Source organism: Numenius arquata, chromosome Z, assembly GCF_964106895.1.
Source record: "Numenius arquata chromosome Z, bNumArq3.hap1.1, whole genome shotgun sequence".
NCBI classification, from domain to species: Eukaryota; Metazoa; Chordata; class Aves; order Charadriiformes; family Scolopacidae; genus Numenius; species Numenius arquata.
This window is the reverse complement of record NC_133616.1, coordinates 23653983-23677059: the sequence shown is the minus strand read 5'-3', so window position 1 is coordinate 23677059 and position 23077 is coordinate 23653983. Positions and strand designations below refer to the sequence as shown.

Here is a 23077-nt window from a genome sequence, read left to right as displayed (position 1 = left end):
TGTATGTTTTCTACCTGACACAACAGTTTCTCGGACTTTTCAAATTAACTTGCGTTGATTTTTCCCTCGGCTGTCCTGGTGCACTCTTTCCTTGGTTGCCTGCATTATCTTTGAGTTCTCTTGTTTGCTTTTCTAGTAACCTCCAGGACACTTTAATTTGTTAATCAAAAGATTCCGAATTCAAGTTATCTTAAGGAGAAATAGATTAGGACATTTATTGGAAGGCAGAGCAAAAGTAACTGTTCTTACGAACTTTACAGATATATGGAAGAAAAGTGTGGCTTTGGAGACGTGAGATTCTCTTATTGCTTAATAACAATAAAAAACGCCATTGCAGATAATCAAAGCAGTTTTGAAAATTTAGGACTTTGTGATTCAATTTAAAAAATATATTATTAGTGTTTTTAAATTTTACTATGGTTATATAGTTAGCTGATTTTACTGAATGATTGGGTGCTATCTAGAAATATAGGGGAGTTAACTGAAAGCTTTGGATTTGGAGATATTGTCTGTTACATGTCTGACCTGAAGTAGCAGGTATGATTCAGTAACCTGCAAATAATTATTGTAGATCTACATAACTGTCCTGTTTCCTTGTTAATAGGCTGAATATTTACCAGAAGTCACCAATAACTATGTTAGTCCTGAAGATGCCAAGGAAGAACTCTTGAATGAATGTGAAAGTATTTGGAAGCACATGGAAGAGGTATGCAAATCACAAGTGACAGAATAGGTTTGTTGTAAACTTTCCCCAACATTTTTTTTGTTTATTTCCCCATCCTTCATTGCATGCTTACCTCACCCCTCCCTGCCAAAGAAACCACAGCAACAACAACAACCAAAAAAAAAAACAGAGAGAGAGGAGCGGTGAGGAAAAGAAAGATCATCAGAAAGCCTGACTTCAGAACTGCTGGCAGGGGTGAAGAAAGCCTTGCAGTGTCAATCTTTGATTACAGTGTGCTGATGTTATGATTTAGTTAAATAGAATGGGAGTGTTTGTTGAAACTATAGAAAACTAAATAATTTACTTGTGTTCTGGTAGTACCAGCACACTGAGACTTGAGATTCTTTTCTTTTTAGCCTCATATGAGGTGGGATTCAACTGCTGTTCACAAATAGTTTGGATCTTAAAGGAGAGAGAGAATGGTAGGAGAAAGTGGCTTCGAAGGAAGGTGATGTTAGTGTACACTCATGCAAACTAACAATACATCCTCAGGAATAAATTTTCTCTCTCCAGATATACATTCCAATATGCTAATAATATTTTAGAACGAGATATTTTTACTTACAGGGATTCCAAGAAAGATAAACTTTTAACAGTTCTGAGGGACTGCTGTGCTATGCATCCTATAAGATTCTGTTGAGTCTGATGAAAAGTCATGCACTAAATTATATTTTGAGTCTTCATTGCTTCACTTAATTTTACGTTGTATTTTTATGCTACTTGCATACTTTTACTCAGCTTGAGTTCTGAATTTTAGATTCAAAGCATTCAAAGCATCAGAAATTGAAGTAAAAATATGTTCAAAGTAGAACAAAGTGTAGACAACCCATAGTGCAATAATTTTACAGAATTAGATTTAAAAAGACTAATGTGATTCTTATTTGTTATTACATGTAAGTTTACCTTGAAAAATTGACAGAGAATCCTGTGTCAAGGTGTCTGAAGTACTGTAATAAGTAATCAACAGAAATTTTTATTAGTACTACTTCACAGGATGTGACCTTTCTTTGAAATTTTCAGATTAGAAGGGAAGTTAGAATGTTTGTTATTTTGAATTTAATTGAAAACCTTTGATATCTTGTATCTTGTCTCCAGCATCCCCGAAACGATACAGGAAGTGATAATGTGTGCTGGTTTTGGAAGCTGATAAAAAAACCCCACAGTATTATTTTTATTACGTTATGATTTTTGCATTCTGGATGCACGCATATTTCAGCAAAAAATTTAAACAACTAATAGTCATTGAATTAGCTCCTAGGTTACGTGGTTTATGATGTAATGTTCCAATGATTGCGTGTCAGCATTAACAGGTTTTATTGGAGAAATCCTATATTGTTTTTTTGGTTCCCTAATATTAACAGCAAGGTTTCCAAAGTGCTGCTTAGTAGAATACATCCTGCCCTGTCACGGGGCAGGCTAAATTGCTCACAGTTATAAAACAAGAAGGATTTTAGCAAGTGTCTCCTACTGAAGCCTTGGATATCTATGGTAGCCTGAATTTCACACTTGATATACATCCTGTTGCAGTCATGCGAGCTGATGTAGTGCATTTCTAAAAATCAGACCATTTCTGAAGTGTATAGCATGTTGCTCTAAATGAGTTAAAACTAAAAATGTGTATTATAATACGATTGCTCTGTTTGCAGAGCCAGAATAGTAGCTGCAAGTGTGTTAACTTCTCAGCAGCTTCCCTATTCAGCCTTGTCCATGACTCTCTCTTCCCAGTTTCTCGTGTTCTTCATCTGCTTGGTGTCTTTCCCTGTATTGGCTTTTCCCTCACAACTTGCCTTTTCCTTGAATCATACATCTTTTATTAACAACTACTTTTCTACTTTTCAACTAATTGAAGTTCTATTTTTTTACTGGTATGATTTCAAAATATTTCTTAATTTGCCGTTCTATGTCAGGTTCTGAGGGATGTGGCCAAGTCAAAACTCTTTGTTTCCTATATTAAATGACTTTTGTAATTTTAAAGCATCATGTTTCTTTCTTACAAAAGGAAAGAGTAAGCAAGCATTGTTTGTGTTTTGTTTGTTTTCTATCAAGTGTCAGAGCAAGCTACTGCTTCTAGGAACAGAAACAGCGTTAGAATCAGATGTCAAGGTAAGACAGTATTTTGTTTTATTTTTTTTTATTCTCCACAAAATATTTAGTTTTCTGTAAAGATATGATGTGTTTCCAAAAGAAGGAAATTATATTATCTTCACTTATTCTCCAAAGCTGACAGTTTTGCTCTTACTAGCTTTGAGGCTGTATTCTGAAGTATGTATCTAGCAAATACTGAAAAGTTGCTCTTATGTATAGCAAAAAGGTTACATGCAATCCTGCCACACATCTGATAAATGACTAACATGGGCAGCAAAATGGAGGGGTGTGTAACTTCAATAACCTTGGACTATTTCCTAATCAGTGTATATGTAATTTGTGAAACTCTATATGGATCCCTTTAGTTTTACTCTGGAACTTTGTATTTGAAAATTACAGTTGTTCCCCCATTTGTGGATGTAATTAGGAAACTGATGTGCTTGAATTAGAAGTGAACTGAGTGATGCTGAGTGCATGAACATGAGCTCCTGTATCCCTCAGATTTTGGGGACTGTGCAAAAAGGCAGTGCTGGCTTACAGTTTAGTTGTTTGTAAATTCAAAATAGGAACCTTTAAAATATAATTTATATGAGGACCCCGAATTTGGAAAGTATAAATAGTTAAAGATTGGGCTTTTCATGAAAACTGTCATAGCAAGAAAATGATTAAATGGAGTTGCAAAAATGAAGATTAAATTAAGATTGCGCTTTATGATAGAATCATAGAATCATCTGGGCCGGAAGGGACCTTCAAAGGTCATCTAGTCTGACCCCCCCCGCAGTCAGCGGGGACACCCCCAACTAGACGAGGTTGCCCAGGGCCTCGTCGAGCCTTACCTTGAATGTCTCCAGGGAAGGGGCCTCAACCACCTCCCTTGGCAACCTATTCCAGTGCTCCACCACCCTCATGGTAAAGAACTTTTTCCTAATGTCTAATCTAAATCTGCTTTTTTCCAGTTTAAAGCCATTACCCCTTGTTCTGTCATTGCCAGCCTTTGCAAACAGACTGTCTCCAGCCTTCCTGTAGGCCCCCCTCAGGTACTGGAAGGTTGCTATTAGGTCTCCCTGGAGCCTCCTCTTCTCCAGGCTGAACAACCCCAGCTCCCTCAGCCTGTCCTCAGAGCAGAGGTGCTCCAACCCCCTGATCATTTTCGTGGCCCTCCTCTGGACCCGCTCCATCAGGTCCATGTCCTTCTTATATTGAGGGCGTCAGACCTGCACAGAGTACTCCAGGTGAGGTCTCACCAGAGCAGTGTAAAGTGGCAGAATCACCTCTCTGGATCTGCTGGCAACGCATCTCTTGATGCAACCCAGGATGCGATTGGCCTTCTGGGCTGCAAGTGCACATTGCCTGCTCATGTCCAGCTTTTCATCCATCAGCACCCCCAAGTCCCTTTCCTCAGGGCTGCTTTCTAATACCTCATCCCCCAGTCTGTATTGATAGCGAGGATTGTTCCGGCTCAGGTGCATAACTCTGCACTTGCACTCATTGAACCTCATGAGGTTTACTTGAGCCCACCTCTCCAGCCTGTCCAGGTCCCTCCGGATGACATCCCGTCCCTCTAGTGTATCGACAACACCACACAGGTTGGTGTCGTCCGCAAACTTGCTGATGGTGACTCCATCCCTCTGTCTATACCGTTGATAAAAATGTTGAACAGTACCGGTCCCAGCACAGACCCTTGAGGGACTGAAATAGAAATAGGGAAATAGAAATAGAAAGTGGGAAATAGAGGGACTGAAGAGAAAATAAGGAGGAAAGGAAAAGGTCATGTTATACCCTCTGTCAGCAACTTTCATGGGATCTTATTCCAGGCCTAGCATAGGCACTTGTATTGACCCAGGAAACTACAGACCTGTCAGTCTAAACTCAGTTTCTGGAAAAATTATGGGAAAGACCATACTGGGTGCCATTGAAAGACATTTGAAGAGCAATGCAATCATCAGGCACAGTCAACATGGGTTCACAAAGTCCTGTTTAACTATTTTGATATCCTTCTATAAGAAGGTCATCCACTGTCGTGGTTTCGGCCGAATTTACCAAAACTGGACCGACAGATGGCCCTTCCTCCCCCTTCTCCCCCCCAAAAATGAGGAGAGAGGAGGAGAAAGAGATAAAGGAGATTCAGAAGTTTAGAATGAACTAAACTACTTTAATGAAGAATTAATATTAAAATAAAAATAAAGAAGAAAATAATGAAATAGATACAATATATACAAAACCGTATCAAGCTCCCAGGATGACAGTCACATCACCGGCAGGCACTGGGGAAGTCCCAGACTGGACTCAGTGACGAATGGGAACTGGATTCCAGCTCTGGAGTCAGGAACACACGGATCGGGATCAAAGGCAGATGAACAGACAGACTCCTCTCTGGACATCGGCCATCGCAGGAAGGGGGCTGACCCTTTGATCCCTCAGCCTTTATACTGAGCATGGGGCAGATGGGATGGAATACCCCACTTGGTCAGGTTTGGGTCACCTCTCCTGTCCGCTCCTCCCCACTGATGTGACCTCTTTACGTTTTTTCCGTTTCCGACCCTCTAAGGGGGCAAATAATGAAATGGGCTGACCTTGGTTGTTATAGCAATAAGTATAAGCAAGGGCCTCCCTGCATACCATTCCTTGGCATGGAGCACAAACATTGGGCTTATCATTCTGAGAACGAGCAGTTTTTTCCACAATATGCCGTTAACTTCAGAGAGTTAGAGGAGGCCTAGCTAGGATGTAAAGTTACAGAACAGAAAATTGGTTCGGTTTTACTTCAAACCGGGACATCCACTTAGAGGGTGAAGGGAGAGGAAGTGGATGTAGTTTTTCTGGATTTTAGAAAGAAGAAGAAGAAAAAATTTACAAATTTTTGATACTGTCCCCCACAGCACCCTTTTGGACATGTTGTCCAGCTGAGATGAACAGGTACACAGTGCACTGGGCAAAGAGCTGGTTGGATGGTAAACTCAAAGGGTTGTAGTGAAGGGAGCTGCATCTGGCTGAACACACATCACCAGCATGTGCAGTGCTCCTCAGGGCTCAATTCTAGGGCCAGTTCTGTTCAATGTAGTTATCAATGATCTGGATGCAGGAGTTGAATGCACTGTTAGCAAGTTTGCTGATGATACCAAACTGGGAGCTGCTTTTGACTTGAGGGACAAGAGGCCCTGCAGAGGGATCTAGATGGATTGGAACATGGGGCAATCATCAGTGGCATAATAATTAACAAGAACAAATGCTGGATCCTGCACCTGGGTTGCCATAACACCAGGCATAAGTATAAACTGGGAGAGGAGTGCCTGGAGAGCAGCCCTGCAGAGAGGGACCAGGGGGTGCTCGTGGGCAGCAGGCTCAATAGGAGTCACAGCGAGCCCTGGCAGCCAAGAGGGCAAACCACGTCCTGGGGTGCATCAGACACAGCATCCCCAGCTGGTCAAAAGAGGTGATTATCCCGCTGTATTCAGTGTTGGTGCAGCCTCACCTGCAGTGCTGTGTGCAGTTCTGGACCCCACCATTTAAGAAGGATGCAAAAGTCCTTGAATGCATCCAGAGAAGGGCAACAAAGCTGGTGAAAGGGCTGGAAGGTATGTCCTGTGAGGATCAGCTAAGGATTTTGGGCTTGTCTAGTTTGGAGAAAAGGAGGCTGAGGGGTGGCCTCATTGCTCTCTACAGCTTCTTGAGGATGGGAAGTGGAACAGGAGGTGCTGAGCTCTTCTCCCTGGGATCCAGTGACAGGACACATGGGAATGGTTCAAAGCTGCACCAGGGGAGGTTTTGACTGGACATGAGGAGGCATTTCTTTACCAGAAATTTCTAGGGTCAAACCCTGGGACAGGCTTCCTAGAGAGGTGTTGGGTGCCCCAAACCTGTCCGTGTTAAAGAGGTGTTTGAGCAATACCCTTGATAACATGCTTTAACTTTTGGTCAGCCTTGACAGTGGTCAGGCAGTTGGACCATCTGGTGATCAGACTGTTGTAGGTCTTTTCCAACCGGACTATTTTATTATATTTTCATTGTAATTGACTGTGCTGGCTTAGCCCCAACCAGAAACAAAGAACCACCAGGTCACTTTTTCATTCCTCACCCCTCAGTAGTTCATTCCTCATACCCCAGCTGCGGGATAGGGGGGGATAGGTGGAGAATCGGAAATAGGCTGTGTCCTGTCCCAGCTTCTTGTGAGAATTAACCCTTTCCCTGCCAGAACCAGGACACTGGCAAAGAAGCTATGTTTTTTGTTCTTGTCAGCCTTGTCACTAGTGTTCATTTCTTAATCACCTCAAGACTGTAATCTTGCAATATACTCTTTGTGGTTTTACCCTTTAAGTTTGGGGACTGATTCGGGTCTCCGATGTCATGGATTACTTACTGAGCAGCATATTTTGCTAGGAATTTATATAGGCCATGAGAGAGATATCTGATGTACATATCTGCTGTATGTATTTGTCTGTTGAAAAGATGGTCCTTGATTTAAGGTTGCTGAATTATAGCAATAATTTATTTGAAAGGGTTTTTTGTCCAGTTACTAGAATATTCAGAACATTTCATACATCCTTTTTTATCAAGTTTAAAGGAACAAAGAGTGAGCTGATGGTATTGTCAAGAGTAGTGCTCTATTATGAAGGAGATGACACCACCTGATATAGAAAATAAAAAATGTTTGTATGGTGGCTATTTCTTTTGGTTTGGGTTTGTTTTCCTTTATTTTAAGAGGTTGTCTTTTGAAGATGCACCTTACAAAGTTATTTTGAGTAGTGAAAAGCTAAGCTTAAGTTGTCAATTCTTCATATTTTTATTATAAGAACTTGACTGATGATTCTTAGCGTATTTTTTGCTTTTTACTTGAGGTAAAGCCAAATGCAATCTGCAGTGCTTTTTGTGGAATGCTTGACCATGCCAGCAGTACCTTTTGTATTTAAATGTATGCTTAATTTCTTATCAGATTACTTGTAATATTCTATCTATATGCAATTTACAACATATTTAAAGAAAATTACAGGTGTAGTCCTCAGTTTCAGGAAGTGGAATAGTAATAAGGAATATATTCTTTCTCCAGAACATAGTAAGAGAGTAAGATATTAAAATAGGTACATTTTTAAAAATCTATAGTTGTTTAGTGTGGGTTTTTTAATAAACTTTTCTGAACTGGTGTTTTTTCTTTTTGCTCCTATATTTTCAATGATTACAGTGAGCTAGAGCACTGGTTCTAAAGCATTTTTGTTGAGTCCACAGATGTGGTTTTGTTAGAAGATTTATTTGATTGCGGTTTTTTGGAAGCCAATCTTTTGTTTAGTCATTGCTCATATTAAGCACAGTCCATTTAACCTTCAGTATCTATCAACTATGCTTCTAAGGAGGAGTGGGGATGTGAAGTATTGTCATTGCTTCTAATGACTCATCTTCAGTTGTGGCCATTTTCTGATATTACAGAGGAAATTAGGGGAAAAGTTCGAACTCTGACTACTTCTGATTTCCCTCTTTTGAAAAAAGAATAGAAATGTTTCTTGATCCCTGCAAATGGCTTTTTAAATCTTTTGAAGGAATAAGTGGTCTATTGTAACATATGCTTTGTCTTCTGCTGTATAAACTTAATAATTGAACTCCTGTACTGCTGTATCTCATTTTACTCCAGTGTAACTCAACACACTTCAAGAGATGCTTCTTTTCTTGTTATACAGCTTTCCTTGTTAATGATGAGAGTGAAAGCTTTAACAGCGGAATATCATCAGTGGCAAAAAAGAAGTCCTGAATGTAAGTAACTGCATCCATGTAAGGTATACTTATGTAAAACCTCTGCAAAGTCTCTTTCATCTAAGCATCTTAAACTGTGTATATATCAAATGTCTGCTGGTTGTATTTTCGTACTCTAAGTACTTTAAAATTAAATTAAATACTTCCCACAGTAGCATGTATGTTTCATGTCTGTATTCTCCTTGGCCTTCAGTTCTAAGTGAACTTAGAATTCACAATGAATTCTACTATAACTTAATCTTATGATTATGAACAAATAAATGCATTATTTGTATCATCATTCACCAGTCAGTTAATGGAAAAATAACTATTAGCAGATCTCCTAACAAAATAACAGAAGTTCATTATGCTATTACCCTCTTTCAGTGATCATTTCCTCTGCATCTTTTACATCTATTTCCTTTTTAGGCCAGAACTACTTTGGCAAATAATTCTGTCTTCATTTTGTCTTTTAAGAAACTTTTTTTTATCTTTGCAAGTATTGCTAATAAACTAACAATAATCTACCCAGACATATTTTTAACCATACCTTCTTGGATTTTTTTTTTTTTATTGCTATTGTATTGTGATGTACTAGCTGAAACTTTGAAGTAAATCTGTAGTGGTAAGCCATACACCATAATAAAATATCTAGCTTGGATTTAACAGGAGTCAGAGATTTCAGGTCAAGAAAAAGTGGTAAAAGACACCTCAGTTTATTTGAACACACAGGAATCCAGATCATTTCTTGATCCTGAGAAGCACAAGCCACTGAGACAAGTGGAGCTGTTAAGTTTGTTAGGCATTATCAGTCAAAAGGTATAAATCCCTCAGTTCTTCAAAATTCTTTTTGTACATCAGCATTAATGCTGACTGATTTCATTCTGTTGCAAGGCTGATGCGGCCAGCCATTGAAAGTAAAACCATTCAGAAGTGTCAAGTATCTGTTTTTTCAGATGTCCCATTTGGAGACTCCTAAAACTGTTTACACTACACTATCATTAGTATTCTGGTAGCACTTGCTGTTATGTCTTCTGTCAACGAACTGTTAGCAACTTTCGACCCATTAAAAAGGAATACATTGACTCATTTGAATATATTTATGCCAGAAGAGGCTTTGTTTTGTTTTAGACAGCAAATGGTGACTTCTAATATTTTGTCATCTGGCCTAATTGGAATGCATTTTCAGATGAACATTACAGTCATTTCTCCAGCTTCTTTCAAAGTTCATGTACTTGCTTCATATTGTGATCAAATAATAGGAGTTGGTGAAAAAGATGTTTCTCCTTTTTTGTAAATTGATGTTATTGTTCTATTAGAATAAATTCATAGTTCATGTGCTTTGTAAGCCTGTGTCTAAGTATGGTCAATCTCAAATGCTTTTTAGAGGAATGTAGACCAAAAGTATGACATTGAATGAATTTGGGAAATACTGATTCTTGGCTGCTGCTCGTAAATAAGTTGCTGGCTTAAAACAAATGAATTGAAAGCACTTACAGTTTTTATCTGGGTAAAATACCTGGAGATGTTGGGTTTCCTTACTGAAATATGTAATTATTTTAAACTTTAAGCTATTTACTTAAAAATATTCTTGGGGCTTGACCTATTTTTATTGGCTAGCTGACTTACTTTGCTCAACCATTCTTACTTGTTCCCAGGTGACAAGATTTGTTATTATAAATCTTAATTTTGTACTAGCAAAATGATCTATGCATATTACAACGCAAATAATATTTTGCAGCCAAAGCTTTGCCTTTTTGGCTACCTTTCTGAGGGAAGAAAAAAGAAGTTCCTGCTAAGAATTTGAATAGAGTTATAGTGCTTATATGAAAATGAAGAGTCTACTGTGCTTACACCTTCTCTGTCCATCTTGGCTCCTTTCTACCTACTGTTTGTGTTGAAGGAGGAGTTACTTAATTGAAAACATTGTCTGAATTTATCTAAATAGGAAGAGTAGAAATACTAATTACTAGCAGAGCATGGATGTCAGGCTGTCTTGTTACTTTGGTTTCTGTTTTTAGTAATGGCCAGGTCTTTTCTTGTAAATGAGGGCCCGTCAGCATTTCAATTTTAAACCTTATTTTCAGAGGTTATAATTTGGCAGTTCTACACTTCTTTGGGCACAATATTGGCAAATAGACTTGAATCCACAATGCAAATTGTATTTTTGCAAAGCTTTTACCTTAGTCTCTTGTTCTTTCTCAATTTCTGGTACTGTTTATGTAGCTCTAGAGCTGCTAAATCAGCTGAATTAAAACTTTTTAACAAGCACTGACACATAAAAATAGAATTTAACTTTTACCTTTGCAAAATAAGGAAGTGGAAGTAACCATATTTTAGACTATGTAATAGTTGTGGTTTCTGCATAATTTCTATTTTTCTTTGCAAAATGTCAGTATTCTGCCAAATTCCTCCTATTTTATCAGAAGTTTCTGTATAAACATGTGCATAGTAGTTGCTTTTACCTTCCTAGCATCTGGTAGTATTTTGCTTAGTAATTGTACTATGTATCACTAGGCAATTCTGTTTGACATTTGATTTTTGCAAGTGTAGTGATTCATATCTGAAAAAACTTTAACTGACAGTAGACAGAGCGACCTGTGTTCTTTAAAGTAGCAGCTTCCATAAATGTGTTGTAAGATGTAAGACACTGGGACATCTGTACTGTTCCTTTAGTAAATTAGGGTTAGTAATTTCTTTCCTAGGAAGATATGGCATTCTATTCTGATACTCAGACAGTATGTATATTGAATGAGAAGCACATACTTGGGATTAGGCCTCTAAAACTGAAGAAGTGCTAGAAAACAGTAGTCGAAATTGATAATTCCACATAGTGGAATATGAGGGCTCAGGATAACTCGGGGGGAAGAGTAGTATGGGTTTCTTCAAATATGCCAGTGAATGTGAATAAAAGCACACTATTGAATTTTATCACGTGTATGTAGGATATTCATGTCATTAAAGAAATATTGCTCTAATAATAGCACAGAACACTACCTCTCACGGCTCTTAAACATAAGCTTAATTTAGGAGCACTCTACTCAAATTTTGTGCCAAGATTTGTAGACAGTAATTCTCTCTCTAAATAAAAGGGATTTTATTGTGACGTAATTTAACACATTTTGAACTAGGTTTTGCTGATTTTCATCTGAGAATGCTGCTTTTAAAACTACTATTCTAAGGCTTCTCAAAATGTGCTTACCAAAAAAGTACTTTTTTATAAATTTATGAAATCAACTATATTATATTTAGGAGATATTTAATGCTTTTATGAGGGGGTTAAGGGTTTTCCTTTCTGTTAAAAGAAAAGCTTTTACTGAAGTAATGATTTTTAACATTAGAGATTTGGAGCCCAAGCTTGGACAAAAAATATACCTGTTGTATTAAGATTTAAATCTGTTAGAGTAGCTTTCATTTCTCCCATTAATAGTTTCAAATGCTTGACTTTTAAAAATTTATATGTTTATGCAGATGCTGCAAGTTGACATGAAGTTTGAGAATTGATTGGAGCCCATTGAAGGCTATGAAATACGGCAATTTACTTTTTATTCAGAAAATTCATGAGCATAAATCATTGCATTTTGCAGAAGCATTCTGGGGAAACATTGCCACATCCTCGAATAGTACTGTACTTTTCCTCACATACTGCTGTTGGAGTTGGAATTGTTAGGGTTGGAGTTAGGATGTTGGCCGTGCTGGGCCTTTCATCTCCCTACACATAGCTTTTTTTGTGAACAGTACGGATGGTGACATGTTTTTTAAGTTCTTTAAATCTGATAGGTTTTACAATCCCGATCAAGCATTTATGAGGCTGTTTAAGAAGGAATTGGAAGACTGGAAGAATTTGATTGCCCACATTGGTAATGTTAATGGAATCCCTTCCACTGAAAAAATCAGGCTTGCTTATCTTGAAGTATGACTGTACCTCATATTCCAATTTTATGTACTTGAGCTAGTTTAGGTATAAAAAATAATGCAGAAGCATTAACACAACACTTAGTCTAATTTAAGTGACAGTAGCTTAGCTCAGCAGGACACCACAAAATGTGGTTAAACTGCTGCTGACAGCCAAGCTAGTCTTTTAGACGCTACACAAGTTTCTGTCTAGCCAGGCTGCTTTTCAGTATAAACAAGTCTATATCATCCAATGCAAATAACCCAATTAATTTTATTTTTCAGTAATTTCCACCAATCCAGATGTACTGTTAGAATTAGGAAAAGAAGAGGTAAGGTTTTTTTGTTAAGACATGATGCGATTAGTCTTTCTTTTCAGGATTTTTGTTTTCTGAGTGCTATATGTTTTATGTTGGTGCAATTAGCACAGATTCATTCTTGCAAACAGCTGCAAAGATTTAGACAATGCGGCCCTGGTGCTGTAGGTGTCTTTTCCTCATTCTTTCATCAGATGAGCAGTTCACGTGTGTGCTCTATAATCTGCTTTAGGTATAAACAACTATGCTGTTTTATTGAGCTTCAATAAGACACTGATGAGCAACTGGTGACAGTAACATTTTAAATAGCTCCAACTGGATTTAAAAATCTTGTGGCATTCTGTAGCCATGTTCCTTAAGAAATTGTAGATCATTTTGGCCCTCTTTACCAGTTTTACAGTGTAGCCTTGCATAGAGCAAATACAATGGACTGGGTTATCTGCAAACTGTAGGTTTATTTTTACTTTTTTATAGTTGCAGAAAGTAAAGAATGATCTTGAAATGGTGCTGTCAACAGTTCAGTCAAAGAATAAACAACTGGAAGAAGATCTGAAAAGGTAATACAAGAATTTGGATTATGAATGCCATAAGCTCTTTTTTTACCATGTTTTTTTTATTTGGACTGTCCAGGAAAACTATTTATCTGTTGTGCCATTTCTTATTTTTCATATTTCAAAGAGAACAGCAGTGGCATGAGGAACAGGAACAGATACTAGATACTCTTACTGGAATTGAAGAAGACACAAAAATCGAAGTTCAACAACTTCCCAAAACCGGGTATTTCTACAGTGTTGTGTTTTTATATTGAAGAATTTAAATATCAACAAGAGCAAATGAGCAAATAAACTCTTAAAACATACTTGTTTTGTTAAATGTATCAAATAATTCAGTAAACCATATTTGAAACATAGAAAATATTGCTACTATCTGCTACTATATCCTGTGATTCAAGATGCTGAACTTAAAAACAATAGAAAATAAATTTGGCGGGTTTTTTTTTTTTTTAACTGAAGAATAACTTTTAAATTATTTTATTGAATTTCATGTTCTATTGCTATGTTTTTACTATTAGTTTGAGTGCTAGAGCATTTCAAGAACTGCAAAATAAAATGTCGAAACTAAGAATGTATAAGGAAGAGCTCTTGGATGCTCTGGGTGAATTCCTAGAAGAACATTTTCCCCTTCCAGAGAGAGGTACAAGTGCTAAAAAGAAGGTAAGATTTTCTTAATAGCTATTAGATTTGTAATGTTCAATTTCTGTTTACTTAGATGCCATATCTTTTTAAATTACAAGCATAGAATCTGCTGTTATATTTTGAAATAAGTATAGTCCTTACAGCTGATCCTGTCGGTTTAATTGATATTTTTCAGGTTGGTTTGTATTAAAGGCTGTTGCCATCTGGATATTTTCTTTTTAATGCATATATCCTTTAACCAATGAGATACATAGTAATGTATTGTATTTCTTACTGAACTGCAAGCTGTGCCAAATTTGGAAATGGTGAGGGGTTCACTCTAAATTCTTCCATTTTCTTTTTTACTGGACTAGGCAAGTGGATTCATGTTTTCCTTGGCAAAGCAAATTTTAATTGTCTAACAATGTTTTTGGAACAATAATAAGGACAAGTGTTTATAATTACAGCGTAGTTTGGAATGTTAACCATCAGTTTCTGTTCAGGCAAACTGGGCCAAAAATTATCTTAAAACTTTAGGGAAAACAGGCAGTCAGGGAGTATTTTGCATAATAAATTCAAAGTCTGCAGTAAAAATAAACCTTTTACCATTACTATTCGAAAGAATAGCTACAAAAAAGGCGGGGGTTGATTTTGATTTCAGACACGCTTAAGAATACAGAAATAGAAAGTATTTCTTTAATCCAGTTCCCTGTTATTTCAGACAACACATAATATTAAAGAAATCATATTATCATTGAGCTCCACTTTAAAACTAATTATTTTTCTTACTACTGTTTCTATTAGGATTTATTCTAGTATTTCAGTACTCCGTTAGAAACTGTCTCCTAACTTCCAGTCTAAATTTATTCATGTCTAACAGATCCATGTGTTCTTATGCCAGTCTTGTCCTTAGAATCACTCCTTTTCTTTTTTTTTGTCTATTCCTCTTGATATATTTATAGACAGCAATCTTATAACCTCTTTCTTTGTTTTGCTAATTGAACTAGCAAAACTTTCTTGTTTGTCTCCTGTAAGATAATTTTTTTCAATTCTCTGGCTTATTTCAATAACACCAACTTTCTATATTTGCTTTCACTAGGATTCATCTCTTTTGGAACCTGGTAAAAACCAATTTTATAAACAGTAGTACTAGCTTGCAGTCATCACAAAAGCAATTGATTACACCGTTGTCTTTTTCTTCCTCTTATTTCCAACTGATGAACCCTGAGCATTTAATTAAAAACAAAAATATCTTGTCTTTGCACAGAAGTACATATTTTGCACATGAAAGTGCCAAATGGAGCCTTCAAGGCACGATGTCCATTTTCAAAGTCTTACTTAGCCATGTTCAAATATCTCACTCTATTATATCTTAGTCTTTCTGTATATCAATGACTTCTAATTTCCTGCGATTATTGAATATGATACATTTTGTTACAACATCAAGAAATAAAAGTTTCAGGGATTTAATTAACAATTGTCTTTTCAATCATATCAGCCTGATACATCATCTCCCTAGTTGCTGGTTCTTATTCCTCTCACAATTGTTCTAGGACATGATTCTTGAAACGCTGATTTTCCCAGATGCATTTTAAGTGATTGTCTGTTTTTCCCATATATATCATTAGTATTTCCTTAAAAATATATTTCCTATAATGAGATACACCAATTTATTTGCTCCCATTTATGTGATGTCATAGAAAAATATAGGCTGGAAGTGACCTCTGGAGATCTTCCATTCCAACCCCATCATCAAGGTAGTGCCAATGTCAAAGTTGGATCAAGTTGCTCATGGTCATATCAAGCTGTGTTTTAAATATAAGAAACAGTGAATTCATGTGTGTGTTTCAGAACTCTGAGGAAAGTTTTATGTAAAATTTCCCACCCCAGAGCAAATATCAACTGCTTGAATTTTCTTAGCCTCTGTTATACTGACTATCAGAAGTTTTTATTACCTATCCTGCTTTCATCTCCCTTCCATGCTGTTTTCCTTAGTGAAATCCAAAGAAAAAAAAATAATCACCCAAGGTGTTTGGGATTAATCAAACCTTTGCCTGCTCACAGAAGCTCAACTTCTACCTTTTTTAAATTTTACTTAAATGTAAAATTTATTTTGATAAATTTCCAAGCAAGGTCTGATCTTATCTTAATTTTATTAACACATTTTCTGAACTCTTAAACACAGGTTTTTTTCTGACAAGTCTTTTTCTTTCTTTTCACTCATTGTGAATTCATAGCTGCTTCTATATCTTTTTACTCAGTTGGATCTCAATGGCTGAACTGCAGGTCTGCAATCTGCATTGAAGTGATTAACCTTGAAGGCAGGAGAGACAGCCACTTTTACCTACATTGTTTTCTTTATTGTGTAGAAATACAAATTGATGGCATTAGCAGTGACATTTGCTGCTACATTGATTTGGGGAAATGTGTTATTCACGTCTATTATCAGCTTGGTTCAACACTGGAAGCACTGAACTCTTAAGTCCAAATTACATCAATAATTTTGTGTCACTTCATGGAAGCTTCTTGTGTTCTCAGTAGTTCTGCATGTGGGGTTGGTGGCTGTAGGGTATGGCTCCAGTGTCGTGTGAACTGCTCTGAGCCCCACTGTTCTGCTTCCACCCTCCTTTCACCAGGCACCCATGTCTGGGATTGGGAGGGAAGGCTGAATCACAGCAGCCCAGGTTAGCCACGGCCCAAGAACTTTAGTTTAGGTAGTGATTGAGGTAAAAATTTTCTTGTGTTGTAAATCTCGGCTAAAAAAGACACTTTTTTGTTTTCAAGATAAGAAATATGAAAAGTCATATGTTGAGGAAAATTCTTTATGGTAGTCTGTCTCATGGAAGGGAAAAGAGGGTGCTTTTCAGGTTAAATAAATAAATACTGAGCATTATATACATTAATTAATTAGGACTACTTATATTGGTAACACTTAAAATATGTAAGTAATATAATTTTACAAAGCAATATTTGCAATGTATATTATAAACCTAGCAAAATAAGTTTGCTACTTCTTTGAGAATGCAAACCTCTTTACACTGATATCCTTAGGATTTTATTCTTTGCATATCAGTTTTAGTAATTACTGAAGTCATAACCTAATTTCAACTTTGAAACAAGAATATTGAACCCACTACCTAAGTTATGAAGTAATATTTTTGGCCAGGGGCATAGAAGAATATTGAAGTATCTTCATGACTGCTCCAAGGAACCTTTTGCAGTTTCTTAGTGTAGATTCTATTTCCTCAGCCTAGTATCAAGATAAAGGCACAAAGATAGGCATTATTGACCCCAAGCTCCATGGCTTGCAAGATTTCCTTGGAGCATGCAGTATATCCCCCTTGTGTCTTTCTGAAGATGAATATTAAGAACTGTGACAGGAAAAACGGAGCCAGAACTTGCCTTTCACAAATTCTTCTTAATTGCTTGTATTCTGCTTCTTCTGTTCCAGAAGTGGTGTTTGTATAAGGTCCTGCAGATCTGTTAATATCTTAGGACTTAAGCTGACACATTAAACAGCAGTGCTAAGTAAGCAGCCACCACTGCTGTATTTTCTCCTTTATTTTGTTGAATGCGAAAGTGGAAGGGGGAAAAAGGATAAAATTGAAAAATAAAAGAATCAAGTTCACCGTGCAACAGCACATGCAGTTTTTTTGGTGTTGCTTCCTAAGGAATCCATATCAATTTATAGGCAAATGGCTTGATTTGCTTGCTACAAATGAACAGGTAATTTTCTAATAGATTGCTGTACAAATGGTATTTTAGCAAGGAATTTTTTTTTTTTTCAAATTTTTAATGATTCTACTTCTTAAGCTTGGTCAATTATTTTAATTGAAGTCAGAGTAAAAGTAAACAATTATCAAAAGCACTATGACCTCCAGTCTTGAGCTGTGTCAAACTTCCGTTGTAAACATTTTCCTAAAGTTAAAAAAAAAAATTTTTTCCTAACAGATCATATTCATAGAATGTTTTGCACTGCACTACATCTATAAATATGATATACTTGGTTTTATTATAATATGAACCCAGGTAAATATACTATGATCACTTAAGATTAATCTTTTTTAATAATTAATTTTTAAAATATTACATTTAAAGTATATAATATTGAACTGGTAGATGAATGATTTAAACACTATCTTGTGTTTTTGTCATGACTAAATCTAAGTAAAAGTCTTCATCTGTTGTGTACTATGAAATCAAATAATTGTGTAATTATTTTTCTTTGTCAATTAACATTTTTCCTGACTATTTAGTTTTGGTTTCTGTTAATTTGGCTGGGGATGGTGGTTATCTTTGCAGAATTCTTCTGAAGAGCCAGCTGTAGAACTGATAACGCTGAATGAAATTTTAGAGGTAAGATGCTTTTGTTATGTAGAGATTTGGGGAATTTCCAATACTCGAGTCTGATCATAATATACTAATATGATAAATAACAGTTTATGACATAGCATTAAGATCATTAATTGACAAGTAAAATGTTTAAGAATGTTAAGTTTGATTTTTAATTCCTATCAAATTAAACCTCAATTTTTTTAAAAGAGATGTGGCAATAATTTAGATAACCAAATCTTCAATTTAAGGTGGAGAATTATTATCCCTTATTGCTTAATTTTATAATGATTATTTTAAAGAAGTTTTACAAGCCTTGATAGCTCATAGTAGGGGAGACAAAGAAAAACATCAATTGTCCCACTTCATGCTATATTTTGTACTGTTTCACTGAAATATAACACAATAACAGTTATAGAAGGACCAACTAATGTGTAGTCTTGTGTATTAACTAGATTTTCTTCTGATATGAGGAAATCAATGAATCTAATTTGTGCGTTTCTAATAGATTTTATAAGTATGCCAGCATTGCTTAATGTGTGTTTTTAATCACAGTGCGATTTATGAATTTGAATTGCAAAACGCAATTTTGAAGGAGCACTGAAAATCTTTTCACTAGCATTGTTCCTTCTTGTCTTAAATGTAGCATTTGAAGTGAAATTTCCTATGCGTCCTCCATCCTCACTGTTCAGGCAGTTATAAGCATCTATACGTAAGACCTTTCCAGGGGGTAGAACAGTTTTTTCCTGAGGGAAAACTTAGTGAAAAACAACTTTGTGGTATTAAGATGCTATCATTCGGTCACTATGACATTGTTGTACTTTAGTTTAAAGCCCAGACTTTGGGCTTACATCATCAAAATAATTTTACATGCTTCAAGTATCTCAGCATGCCTATTAATACCAAATTAGGCAGAGCTTGAAAACATATCAGCATTAAAAATAGCCACATTCCCTGTGGAATTAAAATTTTAAAGCTCTTCTAGTGCTTTAAAATTGTACTTAATATTTTTCTGACATTGTTAATCTCCTCAAAATGTGACTACATCCAAGTAATGTCTGATTTCCATTTGGAATAATATACTACGTCCAAAATTTCAGACTTATTTTTAACTGTCTTGACATAAACTGTCAATGTCTCTTATCATTGTTTTATGGGTTTTTTTTGTTGTTGAGCATCTTGGTTCTAGCTTCAAGGGCCTGTTAAATTTCAAAAGTGTTTTAGATACAGATAATTGTGTGTAGTTCTTAAAGAGACAAATGCAAAGCCATCTTTGTATTACGGTTGCAGATTAAGGATTTGCTGTTGTAAAAATGTGATTCATCACAGAGTTACAATTGGTGCCTGTGTTCCTAACCATGTCTCCTCGATCTCCATGTGTTTTGTTAAATAATGAAAGTGTACATTTTTAATTAATCCGCTTTGACAAGTTAAGTGTATACACTTATATTATTTAGGCTTATGAGTACCTACTTCATTAAGTTAGTGTAAATAGTAAGCAAGCAGTAAATTTTCTCATGCAAACCTCAGAATTTTTAGAAAGATGAAATATGTGGGATGAATAGAGAGAGCACCATGGGATAAATAAGATTATTTAATCTGTAATGTCTGCAATATTCTCCATGTGCAATGTTATGAGGATATAAACATGGTCTCCAAGAACAGAAAAAGAATGTCAAAGCTGATCTTTGTTTTTAACTCCATTAACTAATTATATATTTAGATAAGGAACAAAGGAGAATTAAGGAGGTATCAAGAGGAGGTGAGTTGTTGTAAGGTGCTTGTCATGCCTGAACAAGAAGTGATATTAAGACCATCCATTTATGAGATGAACAAAACGATTTGATGTGCAAACATAGTGAGGTTAAACTAGGACTATGGTGTTTAACTTTTCACTGTTGAACTCATTTATTTCTAACACTTCCTACAGAAAGACACAAAATACAGGAAAAAGAATTCACAGAATCACGGAATTGCAGGGGTTGGAAGGGACCTTTGGAGATCATCTAGCCCAGCCCCCTGCTGAAGTAGGTCCACCTAGGGCAGACTGGACAGGAGCGCATCCAGGCGGGTTTTGATTATCTCCAGAGAAGTAGACTCCACAGTCACTCTGGGCAGCCTGTTCCAGTGCTCTGACGCCCTCAAAGTAAAGTTTGTGCTCATGTTGAGATGGAATTTCCTGTGTGCCAGTTTGTGTCCGTTGCCCCTTGTCCTGTTGCTGGCCACCACTGAGAAGAGCTTGACCCCATCCTCTTGACACCCGCCCTTTAGGTATTTATAAGCATTAATGAGATCCCCACTCAGTCTTCTCTCCTCCAGGCTAAACAGACTCAGGTCTCTCATCCTTTCCTCATAAGAGACGGGCTCCATTCCCTTGATCATCTTCATAGCCCTTTGCTGTACCCTCTCCAGCACTTGCCTGTCCTTTTTGAACTGGGGAGCCCAGAACTGGACACAGTACTCCAGATGTGGCCTCACCAGGGCAGAGTAGAGGGGGAGGATGAACTCCTTTGACCAGCTGGCCACGCTTTTTTTAGCACCCCAGGAGACCATTGGCTTTCTTCGTCATAAGGGCAGATTGCTGGCTCGTGGTCAACTTGTTGTCCACCAGGACTTGAAGGTCCCTCTGCAGGGCTGCTTTCCAGCAGGTTAACCTGTAACTGGTACTAATTCTCCCAATCTAAGAAGATGGCTTTTTGGGGGGGGAAGAGGGGGAATTATTAGTGAGATGAAATTTAGGAAACATTGCAAGATGGATGTTCTCTGCTAAAATCTGAAAGAGTTAGGGACAGTGATTTGTTGACAGTAAGTCATTATGGTTTTTGAGGCAAGTGATTCCCAAACATCTAGCTTTCCTTCTTATTTAATGCTTTTAATCTTAAATTAACAGATACCAATATAAAGATTAATTATATAACAATTTACTATGTTCATGTTCAGAATTTTAGGGCATTTACAGTTAGACTGTCTAAAATTCACTAAGAATTTTTGACAGATGCTGAAAAACTTCATCTGGATAAAAGAATTCTGGTTCAAAAAGATGTGATGAGGTTAATCACATGTTCTTTGTTTAACTTCTACCTTGAACAGGTCTTGTATTTCTTCTGTAGTCTTGTATTTCTTATATTGCCTACATAAGTGTCTCATTACAATAATTCATATAAATTTCGTTAAAGGAGCTAAAAATCTAGCTGTTTTGTTCATTTCCAAAATCTTATCATTTTGGTATTCCAGATTCTTATAGCCAAATTAATGAGCACACCACATGAACCTTATGTAACCATCGACGACTCATTTTGGCCACCTTATATTGAGCTGTTGCTGCGATATGGAATTGCCCTGAGACATCCAGAAGATCCTAACAGAATGCGCCTAGAAGCCTTTCACATGTAGCGTGACCTACTTATTTCCCTTAAAACGAAGCAAAGCACCAGTACTCTTATTGAGGGCTAAGACATACTTATTTTTTATGATCAGCTTTTTTTATATCAGCAGCCTCTTCTTGTAGGATGATTTGATTGTTCTTTATTTAATGCAGTGTATATTTGGTCAGGGTATGAAATATGAAAAAAGATAAAAATTTCTACTTTACCTGCTCACAGTTACAGTTGGCTTTTATTGTTTGGCTTTTTAGTTTAATGGCAACTGATGCCATTTGCACTGTGAAGTGTTTTTTCAGCTTCTTTAATAGGAGGCAAATTCAGGTAATAGACCAAGTAAAGAGGTTTTAACAGTCCCTTTTATTTTAAAAGTCATACCTTATACGTGACTCTTCTAATATAAATAATTTCTGAGATTGCTTTACCTTTTCTCAATTTCCTTTAGTATTTTGTTGTACTCTGTAGAAGCAAAATTTGAAATAATTTAGCTCCTCCTGTACATGGCCTTGCAAACATTTGGAACTAACAGTAGCATCTAAAGAATGTAGCGGGTTGGGGGTGGGTGTGAGGGGATGGGGGCGGGGGGACGGGAATTGGGGTGGTGGTCTGTTGAGGGTTTTTTTCCACAGAACCATTGCAAACAAATTTATTGGCTTTAAGATAAACACTTGCAGAAGCTGACACATCTTTCTGCGCAAAGGGCTGCAGATGTTGAGTGTGCAAGTCTACAACAGCATGCTTCCTAAATGGCCCATGTTATGTTATGCTACATTGTCTAACAGTTTCTGTCTTGGCTTTTTCAGATCTAAGTTATCAAGGCTTATAACAGATCCCTGTTCTGTTGATTTTTGCGGTTTGTAAATTGATAGTTACCTTCAGAATAAACGCTGGGATTCTGTGTCATCCTAATCTGCTTTTCTATCGCCTTCATCATTGTATGCTGCACAAAATTCCACTCTTGTTTATCTATAGTGACTATAACCTTGGGAAATAAAATATGCCTTTTATTAACCAGATTTCGGTTTATTGATTTTTCAGTTCATAGAAAAATAAAGAAAAATTAAAATACAGAGTCATAGAATGGTTTGGTTTGGAAGAGACCTTAAAGATCATCCGGTGCCAACCCCCCTGCCATGGGCAGGGACACCTCCCACTAGACCAGGTTGCTCAAAGCCCCATCCAGCCTGGCCTTGAACACTTCCAGGGATGGGGCATCCACAACTTCCCTGGGCAACCTGTTCCAGTGTCTCACCACCCTCACAGTAAAGAATTTCTTCCTAGGATCTAATCTAAATCTCCCCTCTTTCAGTTTAAAACCGTTACCCCTCATCCTATTGCTACACTCCCTCATAAAGAGTCCCTCCCCGCCTTTCCTGTAGGCCCCCCTTTGGGTATTGGAAGGCTGCTATAAGGTCTCCCTCGATCTCCAGACTGAACAACCCCAGCTCTCTC

The 23077-nt window shown here is 36.8% G+C and overlaps 1 protein-coding gene across 1 annotated transcript; it reads left to right on the top strand.

The window, feature by feature from the left end:
• The first annotated feature begins 610 nt into the window (after positions 1-610).
• Positions 611-22638, top strand: CENPK (centromere protein K). The gene is made up of 9 exons (XM_074166591.1): positions 611-706; positions 2771-2827; positions 8476-8548; positions 12707-12753; positions 13213-13295; positions 13417-13515; positions 13811-13952; positions 18216-18269; positions 21480-22638. Exons 1-9 carry the CDS (start codon positions 698-700, stop codon positions 21636-21638), a joined length of 723 nt encoding a protein of 240 aa, XP_074022692.1. The 5' UTR covers positions 611-697; the 3' UTR covers positions 21639-22638.
• The last annotated feature ends 439 nt before the right edge of the window (positions 22639-23077 follow it).

Coding starts and splice junctions, on each gene's coding strand:
- CENPK (XM_074166591.1), top strand. Junction 12,754..13,212: donor TAGAATTAGGAAAAGAAGAG/GTAAGGTTTTTT, acceptor ACTTTTTTATAG/TTGCAGAAAGTAAAGAATGA. Junction 18,270..21,479: donor CGCTGAATGAAATTTTAGAG/GTAAGATGCTTT, acceptor TTGGTATTCCAG/ATTCTTATAGCCAAATTAAT.